The 14,968-nt window shown below is 40.5% G+C and overlaps 1 protein-coding gene across 1 annotated transcript; it reads left to right on the forward strand.

The window, feature by feature from the left end:
• Positions 1–5,803: 5,803 nt before the first annotated feature.
• Positions 5,804–12,288, forward strand: LOC122058103 (cellulose synthase-like protein D3). The gene is made up of 4 exons (XM_042620573.1): positions 5,804–6,283; positions 6,805–7,701; positions 9,022–9,832; positions 10,095–12,288. Exons 2-4 carry the CDS (start codon positions 6,824–6,826, stop codon positions 11,850–11,852), a joined length of 3,447 nt encoding a protein of 1,148 aa, XP_042476507.1. The 5' UTR covers positions 5,804–6,283; positions 6,805–6,823; the 3' UTR covers positions 11,853–12,288.
• The last annotated feature ends 2,680 nt before the right edge of the window (positions 12,289–14,968 follow it).

Genomic DNA, 14,968 nt, shown 5'->3' on the forward strand with positions numbered 1-14,968 from the left:
AGTTAGTTTTGGGGCTCCTTACCCTCCCCCTTCTCCTGAGGGTTTTGGCCCCCCCTCCTCTTCCCTTGCATATTCTTTTTCTTCTTGGTAATGAATTATTTATTCATCCAAAAAAAAATAAAAATCCTAGCCATGGGCTGGTTTTAGAAACTCTAGAAACCTCATCTGATTTTCCAATCAGCAGCTCTTTTCTAATTTTAATTTCTGTTTCTGATTTTCTATTTTGTACCTGGAGAGCTAGCTTTAGCCAATGATTAGTTTCTATTTTTCTATTGCTATCTAAGCTCCTAGATAGGTTTTAATTTCTTATTTCTGAGAATGTAAGTCATTGGGTTGTAACTCAAATCTTATGGTTGAGACCCTACTTTGTAAATAGGAGTGTATGCAATGAGGTATGTGATTCTTTGTATGAGCTGAAGCTGCTGCTGTCAGCTACAATATGGTTCAGTTTCGACATGGATTTCTATTGTCTGGGTGGTCTAAGCCATTTTGTGTGTGAATTTCTTCAAGCTTATTATTTTTTCTACCTTTTCTATTCTTATAATCCATATTAGAGAGCTGCAATGCAGATCAGAATTTCCAGTTCCTAAATTCCATACTCAATGCTCTGTTATTGGCTCAACCTGCCGCTGTGTTTCTGTTTAGAATCAGCCTATTCTATTCCCCCTCCCTCCCTGATGAATGAATAAACAGTTTTGATCAGGAAAAATGCCAAAAAATGAGGAGGATATAGAAGTATGGCATATGCAAAGCATATACAAAAATCCACAAGCCACCCAAAGACATACTAAATTTGTCAAGAGTTTCTTCCGATCTATTCTAAAAATTTCTGTCAAATACCAGTTTGAAAGCCCTTAGTATATCACTATAATCTGTTGGTCTGTTTCCAATTATTTTTGAAGTCACCCCAATCCCACCCTCTTGAGCACCAGATATTTCTGAGTTTCTGATTTCAAACTATTACTTTGGATCCTCTGAGAACTCAACTTGACTTTCACAGTTAGAAGTCATAGAATTTCATTCTGAAAACTCTATAACTGTTCTTTCTGTTTCTGGAAATTCTTTGCGCCTATTCTGTTTCTGTTTCAGTATTATTTCTTTCTTATTATCACTGGTTACACCTGTTTTGCACCTGTATTGTACCATTGTCTTCCCTAAAAGCCTATGGTTTCAGATTTGCATCATATCACTTGCTTCCATAACCCCCCGTCCAACTCCACTCTCTATTCTCCATAACCATTTTCCTAAATAAGGTAATGTTTGTCTCCCTTGCAGGTCTTATACCAGGCCCCCTTTTTCTTTCGCCCAACTACCCTTTCCCTCTCCACCAAATGATACCTTCATTGGTAGAATAAATCCAATCCAACTGAATCCATTGTTCCCTGGTTCGACATCAGCTGAACTGTCTTTGGATGGATTTACAGCTCTCTAATGGCCAATGGCAAGACCAAAAGATATAGTAATTGAAGGTGATTCAGCAATTGTTCTATAGTAGGCTTGCAACCATGAGGAGTTTCCTCAGATGCTCACGTGCTTTGTGGTTCGTGGGAACTATTTGTCATAATTCTTCAACAGAAAATGTCTTATACCCCCCCCCCCCCATGGAGGCGTAGATTGAGAGACGAGGTGGCTAATGGGCTAGCTAAGGAACTTGTAGTTTGGCTGAGGATTTTGGATTGGAGCACTTTTCCTCTACGAATTTTTTCTGAGGGAATATTTGGGGTTAGTTTTGTATTTTTCCTGTTTATGGGAATATTGCTTTTCTTTGTGCCTCTCCAATTCTTTCTCTCGTCTACTAAAGTTGTTATTTATCACAGAGAGAAGATGCAGTTTTGATTTTCAATCTATTGGTGGCATAATAGCACTGGTTTCTATAGGTTGCTGGTTTTGGGACTTCTTTCCAGCAAAATGATCAAATGATAATCTATTATTGAATGATCAATGAAACACTGGTTCATAAGATTTGCAAATAAAATTACGGAAGCTTCGATAAAATGCTGATAACGATTATTCTAAATAAAAGCGCATGCTTAGTGCATGAGGCTCCTGCCATTGTAGGGTCTGGGGAGGGTCATAATGTACACAACCTTACCTCCACTTAGTGGAGAGGCTGTTTCCTGACTCGAACCCACAACCACTAGGTCACAATGGAACTACCTTACCATTCCGTCGAGGCCTGCAAACTTACCTTACCACTAGGACTATTTTAAATGAAAAAAAAAAAGCTGGCTGATTGTTAAACTTGTATAAAAAGAGAAGCTGACTTGGGATTTTGTGATGTATTTTTGTGGTGTTCAGTGGCAGTTTTAGGTTATGTATATCATGTTTTCCAATTCTGAACCAGTAGGAGTTTCTTACATTGCTTTATTCTGTCCCTGCCTTCTACATTTTGCAGAATGCCACTTTGAGCCGCTATAAAATTCCATTGGTAGGGTAGTATCGGTATCGGTCGGCCAAAATTAAGATATGTTTTAGAGCGTATTGGAGATATGCACATAAATGGATAGAGAACATTTTTTACACACTTTGGCATTAAAAAAATAGTAAAAAAAGCTATATATAATATGTATAATGCATAAACACTAAAATGGAGGGTATCGCACTGAGAGACAAGTATATTCAATTGAAATTGTTCAAATGATGAGGTTTCTTACAGTTTTTTCTATTCTCATTGCCGTTGACATTGTGATGAGTGCCATGAAGAGTGTCGTGCTAGTTCATATTCATAGCTAGGAGCTTCTTCTTGAATAGGAGCTACTAATCTAATGGTTGGCCTCGCACAAGTGGCTGCCCTCGGACATGCTCAAGGCCTTTCGGCAATTATGACGCTTGCCGAAAATCAAGTGTGGGTAGTCGGGTCACTTACCGTCTGGGATCGAAAGGTATGAACCCTCTCCAGTTAGACAGGCATGCAATGCACGAACATGTGGGGTGATCCCTACCCATTCGGCAATGCGCAGCCGCAAGCCAAAACCCGATCGTACTTTCGATATCCAATTCGAGGCCTGTCACAACAGTTTCAAATTATACCAGATTAGGGCATGGGTGTAACAGTGTGTGTCTCCAAGGATCTCCATTGCAATCCTTGGATTTGGAGGGTGGATCATTGCCTAGTGAGTCGCAATCCTTTATTTGTCACTATTTGTGTGGATCGATGCGTGGTGCAATCCGATTCATTCCGCTGTGAGCAAAGCTACATCGAGGTATTTCTAGATCCTCTACATGTCTTTCCATCTTATATTGGTATAATTTAGGGTTTGGGTCTGTGTAACCTTACCTAAAATTACGTTTTTTCCTTTAATGACTTAGGTCAATTGGGAGGGTACTTTATATGATTTACTTTATTGTTGTTGATTTTCTATTACTTCCTGCGAGGTTGAAGGTGCTCTGCCATGCAGTCATGGTTCTGGTATTGTCTTAAACTACTAGTTGTTCAGATACAACATGGCTGCCCATACACATCACCTTCCCTATGTTGGTGCTGACCAACCGCTCGAAAATTGACCCATTTCAATAATGTCGGTCGGTCGAGCTACTCCTGACCTAGATAACAGCTATCGATCAGGTTTATAGTTCATCCAGGACCAAACCGTTCATCTGGGCCTATATTGATGCCTTCTGCGCTTGATCCTGCCGGCCCGTTCGATTCAGGTGGAATGCCCCCGATAGTAGCATATTTTTCTATAACACCTACGAGATCGGACCACCGCTACATCTCTCTCTATGGAAATCCTCATTCCTATATCACCCTTGCATATCTCTTTCCCCTCTCCCCCACCCTTTTCATCTTCTCCTTCTCTTTTACCATTTACATTTCTCTTTGTCCTCTTGCCCACCCTCTTCATCTCACCCTGCCTTACCCTTTGCATCTCCACTTGCATGACAATTAGGGGTGGGAAAAACTGATGAAGAATCGCCACATAAGATGGAGGCCAAGGTATGATTCTATGGATGGTTTAGCTAGAGGTTTGGTAAGGATTAGGTTACGGAAATGGAAAGGTGTTAGACACTCACTCTACCCATCGAAAGCCAATATTTCTACTAGATGCTAAAGTCTGAATGTTCTCCCAAATGTGTATGCCATAATACCCTAAACACACATGGACGACTATGTTTGATTGGCTACCATTCACTTAGAGCCTTACATTTTTTTCCCTGTTATTGTTATTGGTGAAACCTAATTTCAGTTTAATCCAGGAAGTATTGTTGATTCTTCCCCAATAATGGTGCTCCTATTCGTCAATGAGCAAGCCGTGGGATTACAAAGGGGTAGGGAGCCTCCCTGCTCAGGGGTGTATGGGGTGGAGGCTCCGTGATCAAAATTTTGGGAGTTATGTTATACTGAACTAACTAGAGAGGAAGAAGTTATACCTGAGTTTGACCTGGGATTAGGGTCGAAAGGGGGAGGACCCCTTCACTCCAAACTTTTGTTGTCACGTGGCCCAGGGAGAGGGGACTCTCTCTCTCTCTCTCTCTTTCTCTTTTGAAAGTCTCGCTGGGATAGCGCGTTTCGAGCGCCATTCAATGATACGGGAGTTGCGCACTATTTTGGTATAGGGTTACTGAAAAGTGGGTAAAATCGACTATTTTGTACTGTTTTCGCAGTATTGACTAATGTTCGATTCTTTATGAAAAATATATTTAATTGTCAGGCCGAAATCGGCTCTGACAAATTAATTAGTACTACTAATCAAGTGAGGTTATTATGGTTCTTAAGCATCGACTATACCTTGAGATCGGGTGTCTACACTGTAGGATTGGTAGGAATGAGCGGAGGGTGGTTGCGGGTAGACGATGGAGCGAAAGAGAGATGCAGAAATGGGGGGAAATGAAAATGAAGGATAGCTGGATCAAACGATTGAAATGCTTACCATCGTCAATAGTTTGTGTGCATATGAGATCACCAATATACATTATATCCCCGGAAGTAGTGTCCATGAAAGAGCATCCCTGCATGTCACATTTCAGAGGATCTGAACTCATCTCTGTAAACGTGGAGAGAACTTTTTCTTTCCAACTAAAAAAAAAAAATTCTATAAAATAGAGCAAATCCTTCCAACCAAAAACATAAAATAATCAGAAAATTAAAATCTGCGTAGCTCGTTCTATTACACTAATGGATGCTGGTAGCCTGGTAGTTGGCCATGTTCCTACCATGTTTGGAACCTTATAAAATACAGAAATTGATATGATCATGCGATCGTAACCGTTCATTTACAAGTATCAAAATTGACAAGACTTCTACGGTCTACCAAAAACCAATCATCTTTTATTCCTCCCTCCATAGTGGCGGGACCACTACGATCCCAAGTCAAACGGTCCAAGAACCAAAAGAACTGAATAATGTGACACAGCCACGCGTTAAACACGATGCGGCCGTATCACCGCCCTTCGTTGTTGGAAACTTGGAACTTGGAACGCTAGTGAGACCATTTTCACAAATTTCACGACGACAAAGGGGCATTGTCGGAAACAGACATTAAACGTTCGACGAAGCAAACAATCGTGCAGCCATGATCATGGAACAACGTAAAAAACAATCGTACAGCCATGAAACAGCGTACCAGCGCCACTCCCCACATGAGGACGGGTGGGTCCAAGTCTTGGCCCTCCCATGGGGCTGTGGAACCCACCTTTTGCATGTGGGACCCACATCCTATGGATGGAATCCAGATCTATACCCACCTGTACCCACGTGGGCAGCTGATCGGGCCGGACACCGCCACGTCGGCATGTATAATCATATAATCAGCGTGTAAGGGGTTCCTATAAATGCGCCTTCTCACTCGGCTTCCTCGATATCCGCCTTTCCATAGTCTGCTCAATTATTCATTTTGTAAGAAAAAACAGAAGAAGAGAAGAAAAAAAAAAAGAAGCTGAAATCTATCGTCTCTGCTTCACATTGTCTAAGAAAATCTCTGCACTTTAGTCCAAGACCCCAAGATTTTCCTCCGAAGGTCTAAGATTGATCGATCGATCGATTATCGAGAACAGTGGACTTCTGAGCAGCTTTGATTCGAAGTTTTTTGCTTAAAAAAGAAGTCTCATTAGTAGAAAACGAAGTCCCAAACCCTCATGTCGTGAGAGGATTAAAGAGTAGGTGTTGAAAATGGCGTATCCAGCTTGGAAGTTTGGAGAAGAGATGGTTGTTGTTGGTCTTTTGCCATGAATGTTTCAGAGAGGATTTCTCTCCATCTCATTAGAAGTTGAAGGTTTCAGAGCCGCAAAGCTTTTGTTGTTCTTCAAAGCCTTAAAGGTCGGACTGGATCTGGCATTGTAAGAGGTAATGCATTAGAACTGTAGTTTTTTGTTGATTTGTTCGGATACTGGTTTTGTAATGTAATCTTCTGTCAGTGAGTTCGGGGATTCCCTTCATTTTTTAGGTTAGTCGATGAGTCCTCGCTGCTAAATTGTTGGGCGGTTGTGAATTGTGAATTTGTGATTGCTTCTTTTGGAAGGTTTATATTTTTCCGCCGGTTTCGTTGGAGTTTTTTTGATATTGAGTGATGAAATTGCTGTTTTTAAACTTATTCTGCTTCGATCTCCATTGAAGCTCGAAGTTTCTTTGATGGAGAACTTTGCCTTTTTCCGTTTTTGAAGTCTTTTTATCCTTCCCTTTGGAATACTCATCCAAAAGCTTCAAAATCAGTGCTTCGAGGTTGATTTTACTGTTGATCAAGCCAGAGTTCCTTATCTTTTTTTTTTTTTTATTTGTTATGTCAAGATTTTCAACTATCTAAGCGCTCTCTTATGTTTCTACAAGATCAACATTGCTCAGAGTATTCTTCTTTTCTGAAATTTCAGCATCTGGTAGGATTTCTCTATGGCGTCCAAAAAGTTCCAGCCAAACAGATCGACTCTATCGATAGCATCCGATGCTTCTGAAACACAAGGAGGAAAGCCTCCTCTTCCTCCACATGTCACCTTCGCTCGGAGAACTTTGTCGGGGCGCTACGTTAGGTACTCGAGAGAATCAAATGATGACCTTGATAGTGAACTTAGCAGTGCTGAATACATGAACTATACTGTGCACATACCACCAAGTCCCGATAACCAGCCCTTTGATCCATCCATCTCACAGAAGGTTGAAGAACAGTATGTGTCAAGTTCTCTTTTCACTGGTGGGTTCAACAGTGTTACTCGAGCTCATCTCATGGATAAGGTGAGTGAATCTGAAGCAAACCATCCCCAGATGGCTGGTGCCAAGGGATCTTCTTGTGCTATACATGGGTGTGATGGGAAAGCCATGAGTGATGAACGAGGACAAGACGTCCTTCCCTGTGAATGCGATTTTAAGATATGCAGGGATTGCTATATAGATGCTGTTAAGACGGGTGGTGCAGTATGCCCAGGGTGCAAGGAGCCTTATAATGCTACAGATTTAGATGAGATACCTGTGGATCGACGGCCATTATCATTGCCACCACCAGCTGGGATGTCGAAGATGGAAAGGAGATTATCTTTGATGAAATCAACCAAATCTATGTTAATGAGGAGCCAGACTGGGGATTTTGATCATAACCGTTGGCTATTTGAAACCAAGGGGACATATGGGTACGGGAATGCTATATGGCCTAAAGAGGGGCCTTTTTCTGATGACAAGGATGATGGAATTCATGAGCCTGAAGAACTGATCACTAAACCTTGGAGGCCACTTACACGCAAACTAAAGATCCCTGCTGCAGTTATCAGTCCATATAGGTAATGTCATTATTTTCTGATTGTTGTTATTTTCTTTTGGGAATTTTAGATAAGAGAGAGAGAGATTTTCATTAATTTTATTGGATGGGATCCTTCTATTCCATTACAAGTTTAATTTTTATTTGATCGAATGAAAAGGTCATGGTAAAATTATTTGCTGCTTCAGGTTTGCTTTTATTGATGTCTTTAATTTCCAAATTGCCATCATTCTTTCTCTTTGGATTATCTTTGACTGGATGATGATTCATTGGTTCATGTTTTCAAAAAAAAAAAAAAAATACAAAATGTATTGAGAGTTGAAAGTAAAAAAGCAAGAGCCTTCTATAAGTCATGATCTAATCATTAATATTATAGATCAGATTCTTTTAGCTCTTGCTAGAATTTGCTTGGGAGCGTATAACCTCAATTGTTACCTGAATAATATGGGAAGGTTTTCCGTGTATGTCATGATTGTGATTGGGAATTGTTGGTGCAAACTGGCCTTCAGTAAATATGGTTATATTTCTATTTCTACTTCTCCATGCTTTGCAAAAAGGGTATCTTGTTGTGCCCATCGTTGGAACTGTTGGAGAAATATGTTTTTCAATCATTTTTGCATAACTGATCTCATGATTTGAATCATTTTTCAATGTTACACGATTACTCTCTTATTTTAGAATCCTTCTCCTATGATGATATTATTCTGCAATGTGAGTAATGCCTTCTGTATCTTTTACACAGAGGAGATGATCATCTATTTAAATTAGGGTTCCAATTATATGTCTGGCGCCAAAAAAATTTTTTGGTATTATGAAAATCATGGTACACATGCAGGTGTCTTGAGATCATCCAAACTCTGGAAGTATCATGGGAGCACTGTGGCTGAAAGTAAAGCCATATGAAATAATCTTAATATTCTGAAAATCAGTTCCTATGGGACATCCCTGATTCCTGTTTTACTTTGTTTCTCCCTTTAATTACTTTCTATATCTAATTTTGACTATCGGAATTGGGATATGTGAGTGGTTGGTTTGATTTAACAATTAGGGCTAATCTGTTACAAGTGGATTTTTTCATTGTTAACATTTATTTGCTGAATTGAGATGATGAATCTATCTGTAAGGGGCATTATAATGCAAATACTCATAATACATTAGAAGTTAAAAATAATTTGCTCGATGACATCATTTTAGTGTAATTGTGTCTATTTGATTTATAGCCTTGTCCATGCCATAGAAAAAAAAATGAAAAAAAAAATATTATATTTCATTTGAAATGCTTTTGTAGTAACATGTGCTAACATTTCCTCCTTACCTGACTTATTTTTTCCTATGCTGACAGGCTCCTAATTTTTGTTCGAATGGTTGTGCTTTCCCTGTTTCTGATGTGGAGGATTAAACACAAAAATCATGATGCAATCTGGCTATGGGGAATGTCCGTGGTCTGCGAAATCTGGTTTGCCTTCTCCTGGCTGCTTGATCAGCTTCCGAAGTTCAACCCTATTAACCGCTCTACGGATCTTGCTGTGTTGAAAGAGAAATTTGAAACACCTGGCCCCTACAATCCCACTGGAAAATCTGATCTCCCAGGCATAGATGTCTTTGTCTCCACTGCAGATCCAGAGAAAGAGCCACCTCTGGTCACTGCAAACACCATTCTTTCAATTCTTGCTGCTGATTACCCTGTTGAAAAGCTTGCTTGCTATGTTTCTGATGATGGTGGTGCCCTTCTTACATTTGAGGCTATGGCTGAAGGCGCAAGTTTTGCCAATCTTTGGGTCCCATTCTGCCGGAAACATAACATAGAACCCAGGAATCCAGAGTCTTATTTTAATCTGAAGAGAGATCCTTATAAGAACAAGGTGCGCCCTGATTTTGTCAAGGACCGCAGAAGAGTTAAACGTGAGTATGATGAGTTCAAGGTCCGGATTAATGGCCTTCCTGATTCTATTCGTCGCCGTTCTGATGCCTATCATGCTCGGGAGGAGATCAAAGCCATGAAACTGCAGAGACAAAATGCAAGAGATGATGAAACTGTGGAACCTATTAAGGTCCCAAAAGCAACTTGGATGGCTGATGGAACACACTGGCCTGGCACTTGGTTGCATCCTTCGGCCCAACACTCAAAGGGTGATCATGCTGGTATCATACAGGTAACCATTTCAATAGAGTTTGATATTATGGTTCTTCTTGACTATAATATGTTGGAACAAAAAATTTCAAGACAAAAGGAAAAGTGTTGGACCAAATAGTTAATTTTGTCTGCATATTGATTTTGTGAACATTATCCCTAAGGTTTGACCTGCTTATTTCTAATAGAGATGGAGAGAAGAAAATCATTTTATTTTCCCTTTCCTCTCCCCTCTGCCACCCCCAAACAAAAAGAATTTCTAAACATGCGTTTTTCAACTACAGGTGATGTTGAAGCCTCCCAGCGATGAACCATTACAAGTCACTTCTGACGATAGCAAGCTCCTTGATCTCATTGATGTTGATATCCGTCTCCCCTTGCTTGTCTATGTTTCCCGTGAGAAACGTCCAGGCTATGATCACAACAAGAAAGCTGGGGCCATGAATGCCCTTGTTCGAGCCTCCGCCATAATGTCCAATGGTCCCTTCATCCTTAACCTCGATTGTGACCACTACATCTACAACTCCCAGGCAATGAGAGAAGGCATGTGCTTCATGATGGACCGTGGTGGTGATCGCCTTTGTTATGTGCAATTCCCTCAGAGGTTTGAGGGTATCGATCCCTCTGATCGATATGCCAACCATAATACTGTCTTCTTTGATGTTAACATGCGTGCGCTTGATGGTCTTCAAGGTCCTGTATATGTAGGAACTGGATGCCTTTTCCGTAGGATTGCCCTCTATGGCTTTGACCCACCTCGATCAAAAGATCACAACCCTGGTTTCTGTAGCTGCTGTTTGGGCCGTCGCAAGCGAAAGGTATCAGTTGCCAATACCCCTGAAGAGAATCGGGCCCTTCGAATGGGAGATGATGATGATGAAGAAATGAACTTAGCTTCGTTTCCCAAAAAGTTTGGCAACTCATCCTTCCTCGTTGATTCAATCCCTGTTGCAGAGTTCCAAGGTCGGCCCCTTGCTGATCACCCAGCAGTGAAGAATGGACGTCCTCCAGGTGCTCTAACAATTCCTCGTGACCTTCTTGATGCTTCTACAGTTGCAGAGGCAATCAGCGTCATCTCGTGCTGGTATGAGGACAAAACTGAGTGGGGCCACCGTGTGGGGTGGATTTATGGGTCTGTGACAGAAGATGTTGTCACAGGATACAGGATGCACAACAGGGGATGGAAATCTGTTTATTGTGTGACCAAGCGTGATGCCTTCCGTGGGACTGCTCCAATCAATCTTACTGATAGGCTTCACCAGGTGCTACGGTGGGCCACTGGCTCTGTTGAGATTTTTTTCTCTCGCAATAATGCTCTTCTGGCCAGCTCAAAAATGAAGATTCTGCAGAGGATTGCCTACCTCAATGTCGGAATCTATCCCTTCACCTCTGTCTTTCTTATTGTTTACTGCTTCCTTCCAGCACTCTCCCTCTACTCTGGCCAGTTCATCGTGCAGACCCTCAATGTCACATTCCTTGTTTACCTGCTGACCATCACTTTGACTCTTTGCATGCTTGCTATACTTGAGATCAGGTGGTCAGGCATTGAGCTAGAGGAATGGTGGAGGAATGAGCAGTTCTGGCTAATTGGAGGCACCAGTGCCCACCTTGCCGCTGTGCTTCAAGGGCTATTGAAAGTGGTTGCTGGGATTGAGATCTCATTCACATTGACATCAAAGTCAGCTGGTGATGACTTGGATGATGAATTTGCTGACCTTTATATTGTGAAGTGGACATCTCTCATGATTCCGCCCATCACGATCATTATGGTCAACTTGATTGCTATTGCAGTTGGGTTCAGCCGGACCATTTACAGTACTATACCACAATGGAGCAAATTGCTAGGTGGGGTATTCTTCAGTTTCTGGGTCTTGGCTCATCTTTACCCTTTTGCCAAAGGTTTGATGGGAAGAAGAGGGAGAACTCCCACCATCGTGTATGTCTGGTCAGGCCTCATCGCAATCACCATTTCCCTCCTTTGGGTGGCAATCAAGCCCCCTTCCGGTAACACTACTATTGGAGGGTCATTCCAGTTCCCATAATTCATTCTTTTTATAGGTAAAACATGTTCTCTGTTATCTCAAATTCTTTTCCTCGCCATTAGGTCATGTTGGTGACTGGTTGGTGGCCACTGGCCACAGACCTTACTCTTGTCCATCTCGAGTTCCTACATTCATAGACATGATTTCTTCTCTTCTGGTGGAGAAGGGTTGGGTACTCCATAGGACTCTAGGACGAAATGAAATTTTGTTGGATTTATTTATTATTTTCGGTGTTCCCCCCTTCATTTAGTATTGATTTTTTTCAAAGAGGGGAGGAGTGGGGTAGTAGTTACAGTTCATGTGTCATTCATGTGCAACTTGAGGAAAGATGACAATCAAAATTGAAGTTTTGAGTGCTCAGTCAGATTCATTAAAAACTGTTCTATTCATTGTAAACTGTTCAATGGTGTACTAATTAGCTCTAATTTCCAGGCAATGACTGGTGTTCCCTTCATAATATTTCTAGACCAGGCTTGTTTCAGAGAGATGATGATATTACATTGTTTCCTCAGCAAGCTCTCTCTAAATTTCTGGTTTGCTTGAGCCTTTTGGCCTTCTATAAGGTGGTGAACCTATAATTGACCATATAAGTTAATTAACGTGTATTTTTAAATTATTTTTCAATTTATTTAAGAGCAAATTTGATCAATCAGAAGACAAACCAAGTATAGAAGCAGAAGATGAGACTGTTCTCCGGTTTTCAGAGTACGTAGGCAGTTCCTTTGCTTATGAAACCCGTGACCTATGGCCTTTTCCTCATATAGATCCACAATGGTACTCCACCCAGGAGCACATGACATGTTAGGTGCTAAATCTTGGGAATGCCGATACAGATCTGGATCAGTCCGTATCGGCTTGGATAGATCAGCTTTACCCTTATTTTTCATAAACAAATAGATTTTTTTTGTCAATTTTACACTTGATACAATAATATCGATACCTAATTCAGGATCGGTCAGGTAATGGTTTTGGCTCAGTGGATACTGATACGATCTGAAACAGATCGTATCAACTTAGAACCCTGGTTGGGTGTAACCTACCCAAGAAGTTGGGAAAATTGGGAGCCACAAGATGTAGAGAACGATGGATTGGGCCTATGTTCGACTTGTGAAATCAAATCGATCATTATTGGAATGGTTTTGGACTGAGGTATGATGAGACCGATTGAAAATTCATTCAAATTGAATCTCGATCAATAATCAAATAGAATGAAAAAGATACAAAAATTAGTGATTATGAGGTTATAAATAGGTGAATTAGTTATCCATTTTTTTTACAATTGAGAATATTTTTTGTTGTAACAGGAATTGTTATAAATCAATATACATGAAATTATAAATAGAGAAATTGATTTGTAAATTATAACAATGCTTCCATTGATCTCTTTGTTCACTACACAAAATTAGTTGGACATTTAAATGAATGATTTGATAGTAGGGTTCATTTTGTGATTTCAATATTAGTTATCTTTCACTTACATTAATAAACCATGATTTTGTTACAAATTTAAAATGTTTTTCTCAACTCTTTTGTCACTATAGGTTATGAATGTAAAAAATTATTATGGTCAAGTCCGAAAATGAATCGATCTAAATTGGTATTAACCTAATATTAAAAAGTTAAAATAAATCAAAATCATATTGGATCAAAACCAAAATCGATCAAAAATTGAAGTTCTTTAATAGATTAATTTTGATCTCCCTCATTCCTAAACCAAAACCAATTCAATCAGATCGAAACCAAGCTAAATCGACGGTTTAACATCCCTTCGACGGTTTAACATCCCTAGCTATGCGTAAGGAATTCCACAATGTAGATGTTAGGCAATGAGTGTTTCTTCTTAAGGCCATACGGGCTTTATTTATTTGAGCCTGAATGGACTAAAGTGAATGTAGGGGCAGGGGTGGGATGTTCAAATGTGTTTTTGTTTTGACAAGGCGTGGGCCATATGCTGTGCATATTAGCGTAATGACTTTAATAACTTGATTGGGTTCTTATGGTATTGACCATATTTTGCTATCTGGGCATGTGGTGTTGATTGGATTGGTCTTCTTAATGGTTTTAAGGTTTTGAAACCTTTGTGGCGTTGCCTAAATTTTGAGGTCATATCCTCATATGATATTATTATGCATGGTGTTTAGGACGATAGGACATTTTAGAAGGCTCCCCTTAGTAGGGTGCACCTGTATACCTTTCATTCTGTCCTTTCACAAATGATCAAACGGTACGTTGGTACGACTCTTTGAGATTCCCAAAGTTACTAGACTAAGGAGTTGTGATTTCATTAAGAGTAAGCCGACGTCTTAACACCAGGCCTGGACTACCTTATGGGGTGTCAAATGAGGTTAAATGTATGAGGTGTACTTTTGGTGTACCAAGTAGGGGTGAAAGTTTGGCTCTGACAACTCGAATCCGAACCCGTGCCTACCTGAGCCCAATCATGGCTTGGGCCAAGTTTTTTGACCCAAAAGACGGGCTAGGGTTGAAAAGTCCCAACTCTAAGTTAGGATCGGGTCGGGCTCAGGTTGAGGCCTCAGCTTGATCCAACCCAACCCAAAACTTAACCCAAAGTTTTTTATTGGAAGTTAGGGCTCCTATTGGTGTTTTATTTTTTCTGTAATTTTTTAATGTATAAGATATAAATGACAAAAACATATCAATCAATGTTAATCCAACAATTGCAGAAGTCAAGGTCAACCCAAGCCGACCCAACTCAGCCCTGACAGGGTCAATTAGGGTCGGGTTGGGTTGGTATGAACCCAACAGGGTTGGCCCTAAACATGAACCTGGTAGGACTGGGTTGGGCCTGGGTTGAATTTTGAAGACCTAGCATTTGGTTAGGGTTTTAAGAAACCCGGCCCTGTTTCACCCTTAGTACCAAGCATGTGTGATAGTGTATGCAATGACATGATGTGGTTAGCCCATGAAAGTTAGCATACAAAAGTAAATAGTAAAAGAAAATTCATGTTATCATAGTACAATATATATGCCAAGCACATCAGAAGTTTGATCCAGTCTATAAGAGTTATCCCCAGTGGAGGTACCACTGTGAGGAACATGGTATAACCTAGCTTGAAGAGGAAGGAGCATATACGCTCATCCTCCAACTCATCCCT

The sequence above is a fragment of the Macadamia integrifolia genome, chromosome 12 (genome assembly GCF_013358625.1).
Source record: "Macadamia integrifolia cultivar HAES 741 chromosome 12, SCU_Mint_v3, whole genome shotgun sequence".
NCBI lineage: Eukaryota > Viridiplantae > Streptophyta > Magnoliopsida > Proteales > Proteaceae > Macadamia > Macadamia integrifolia.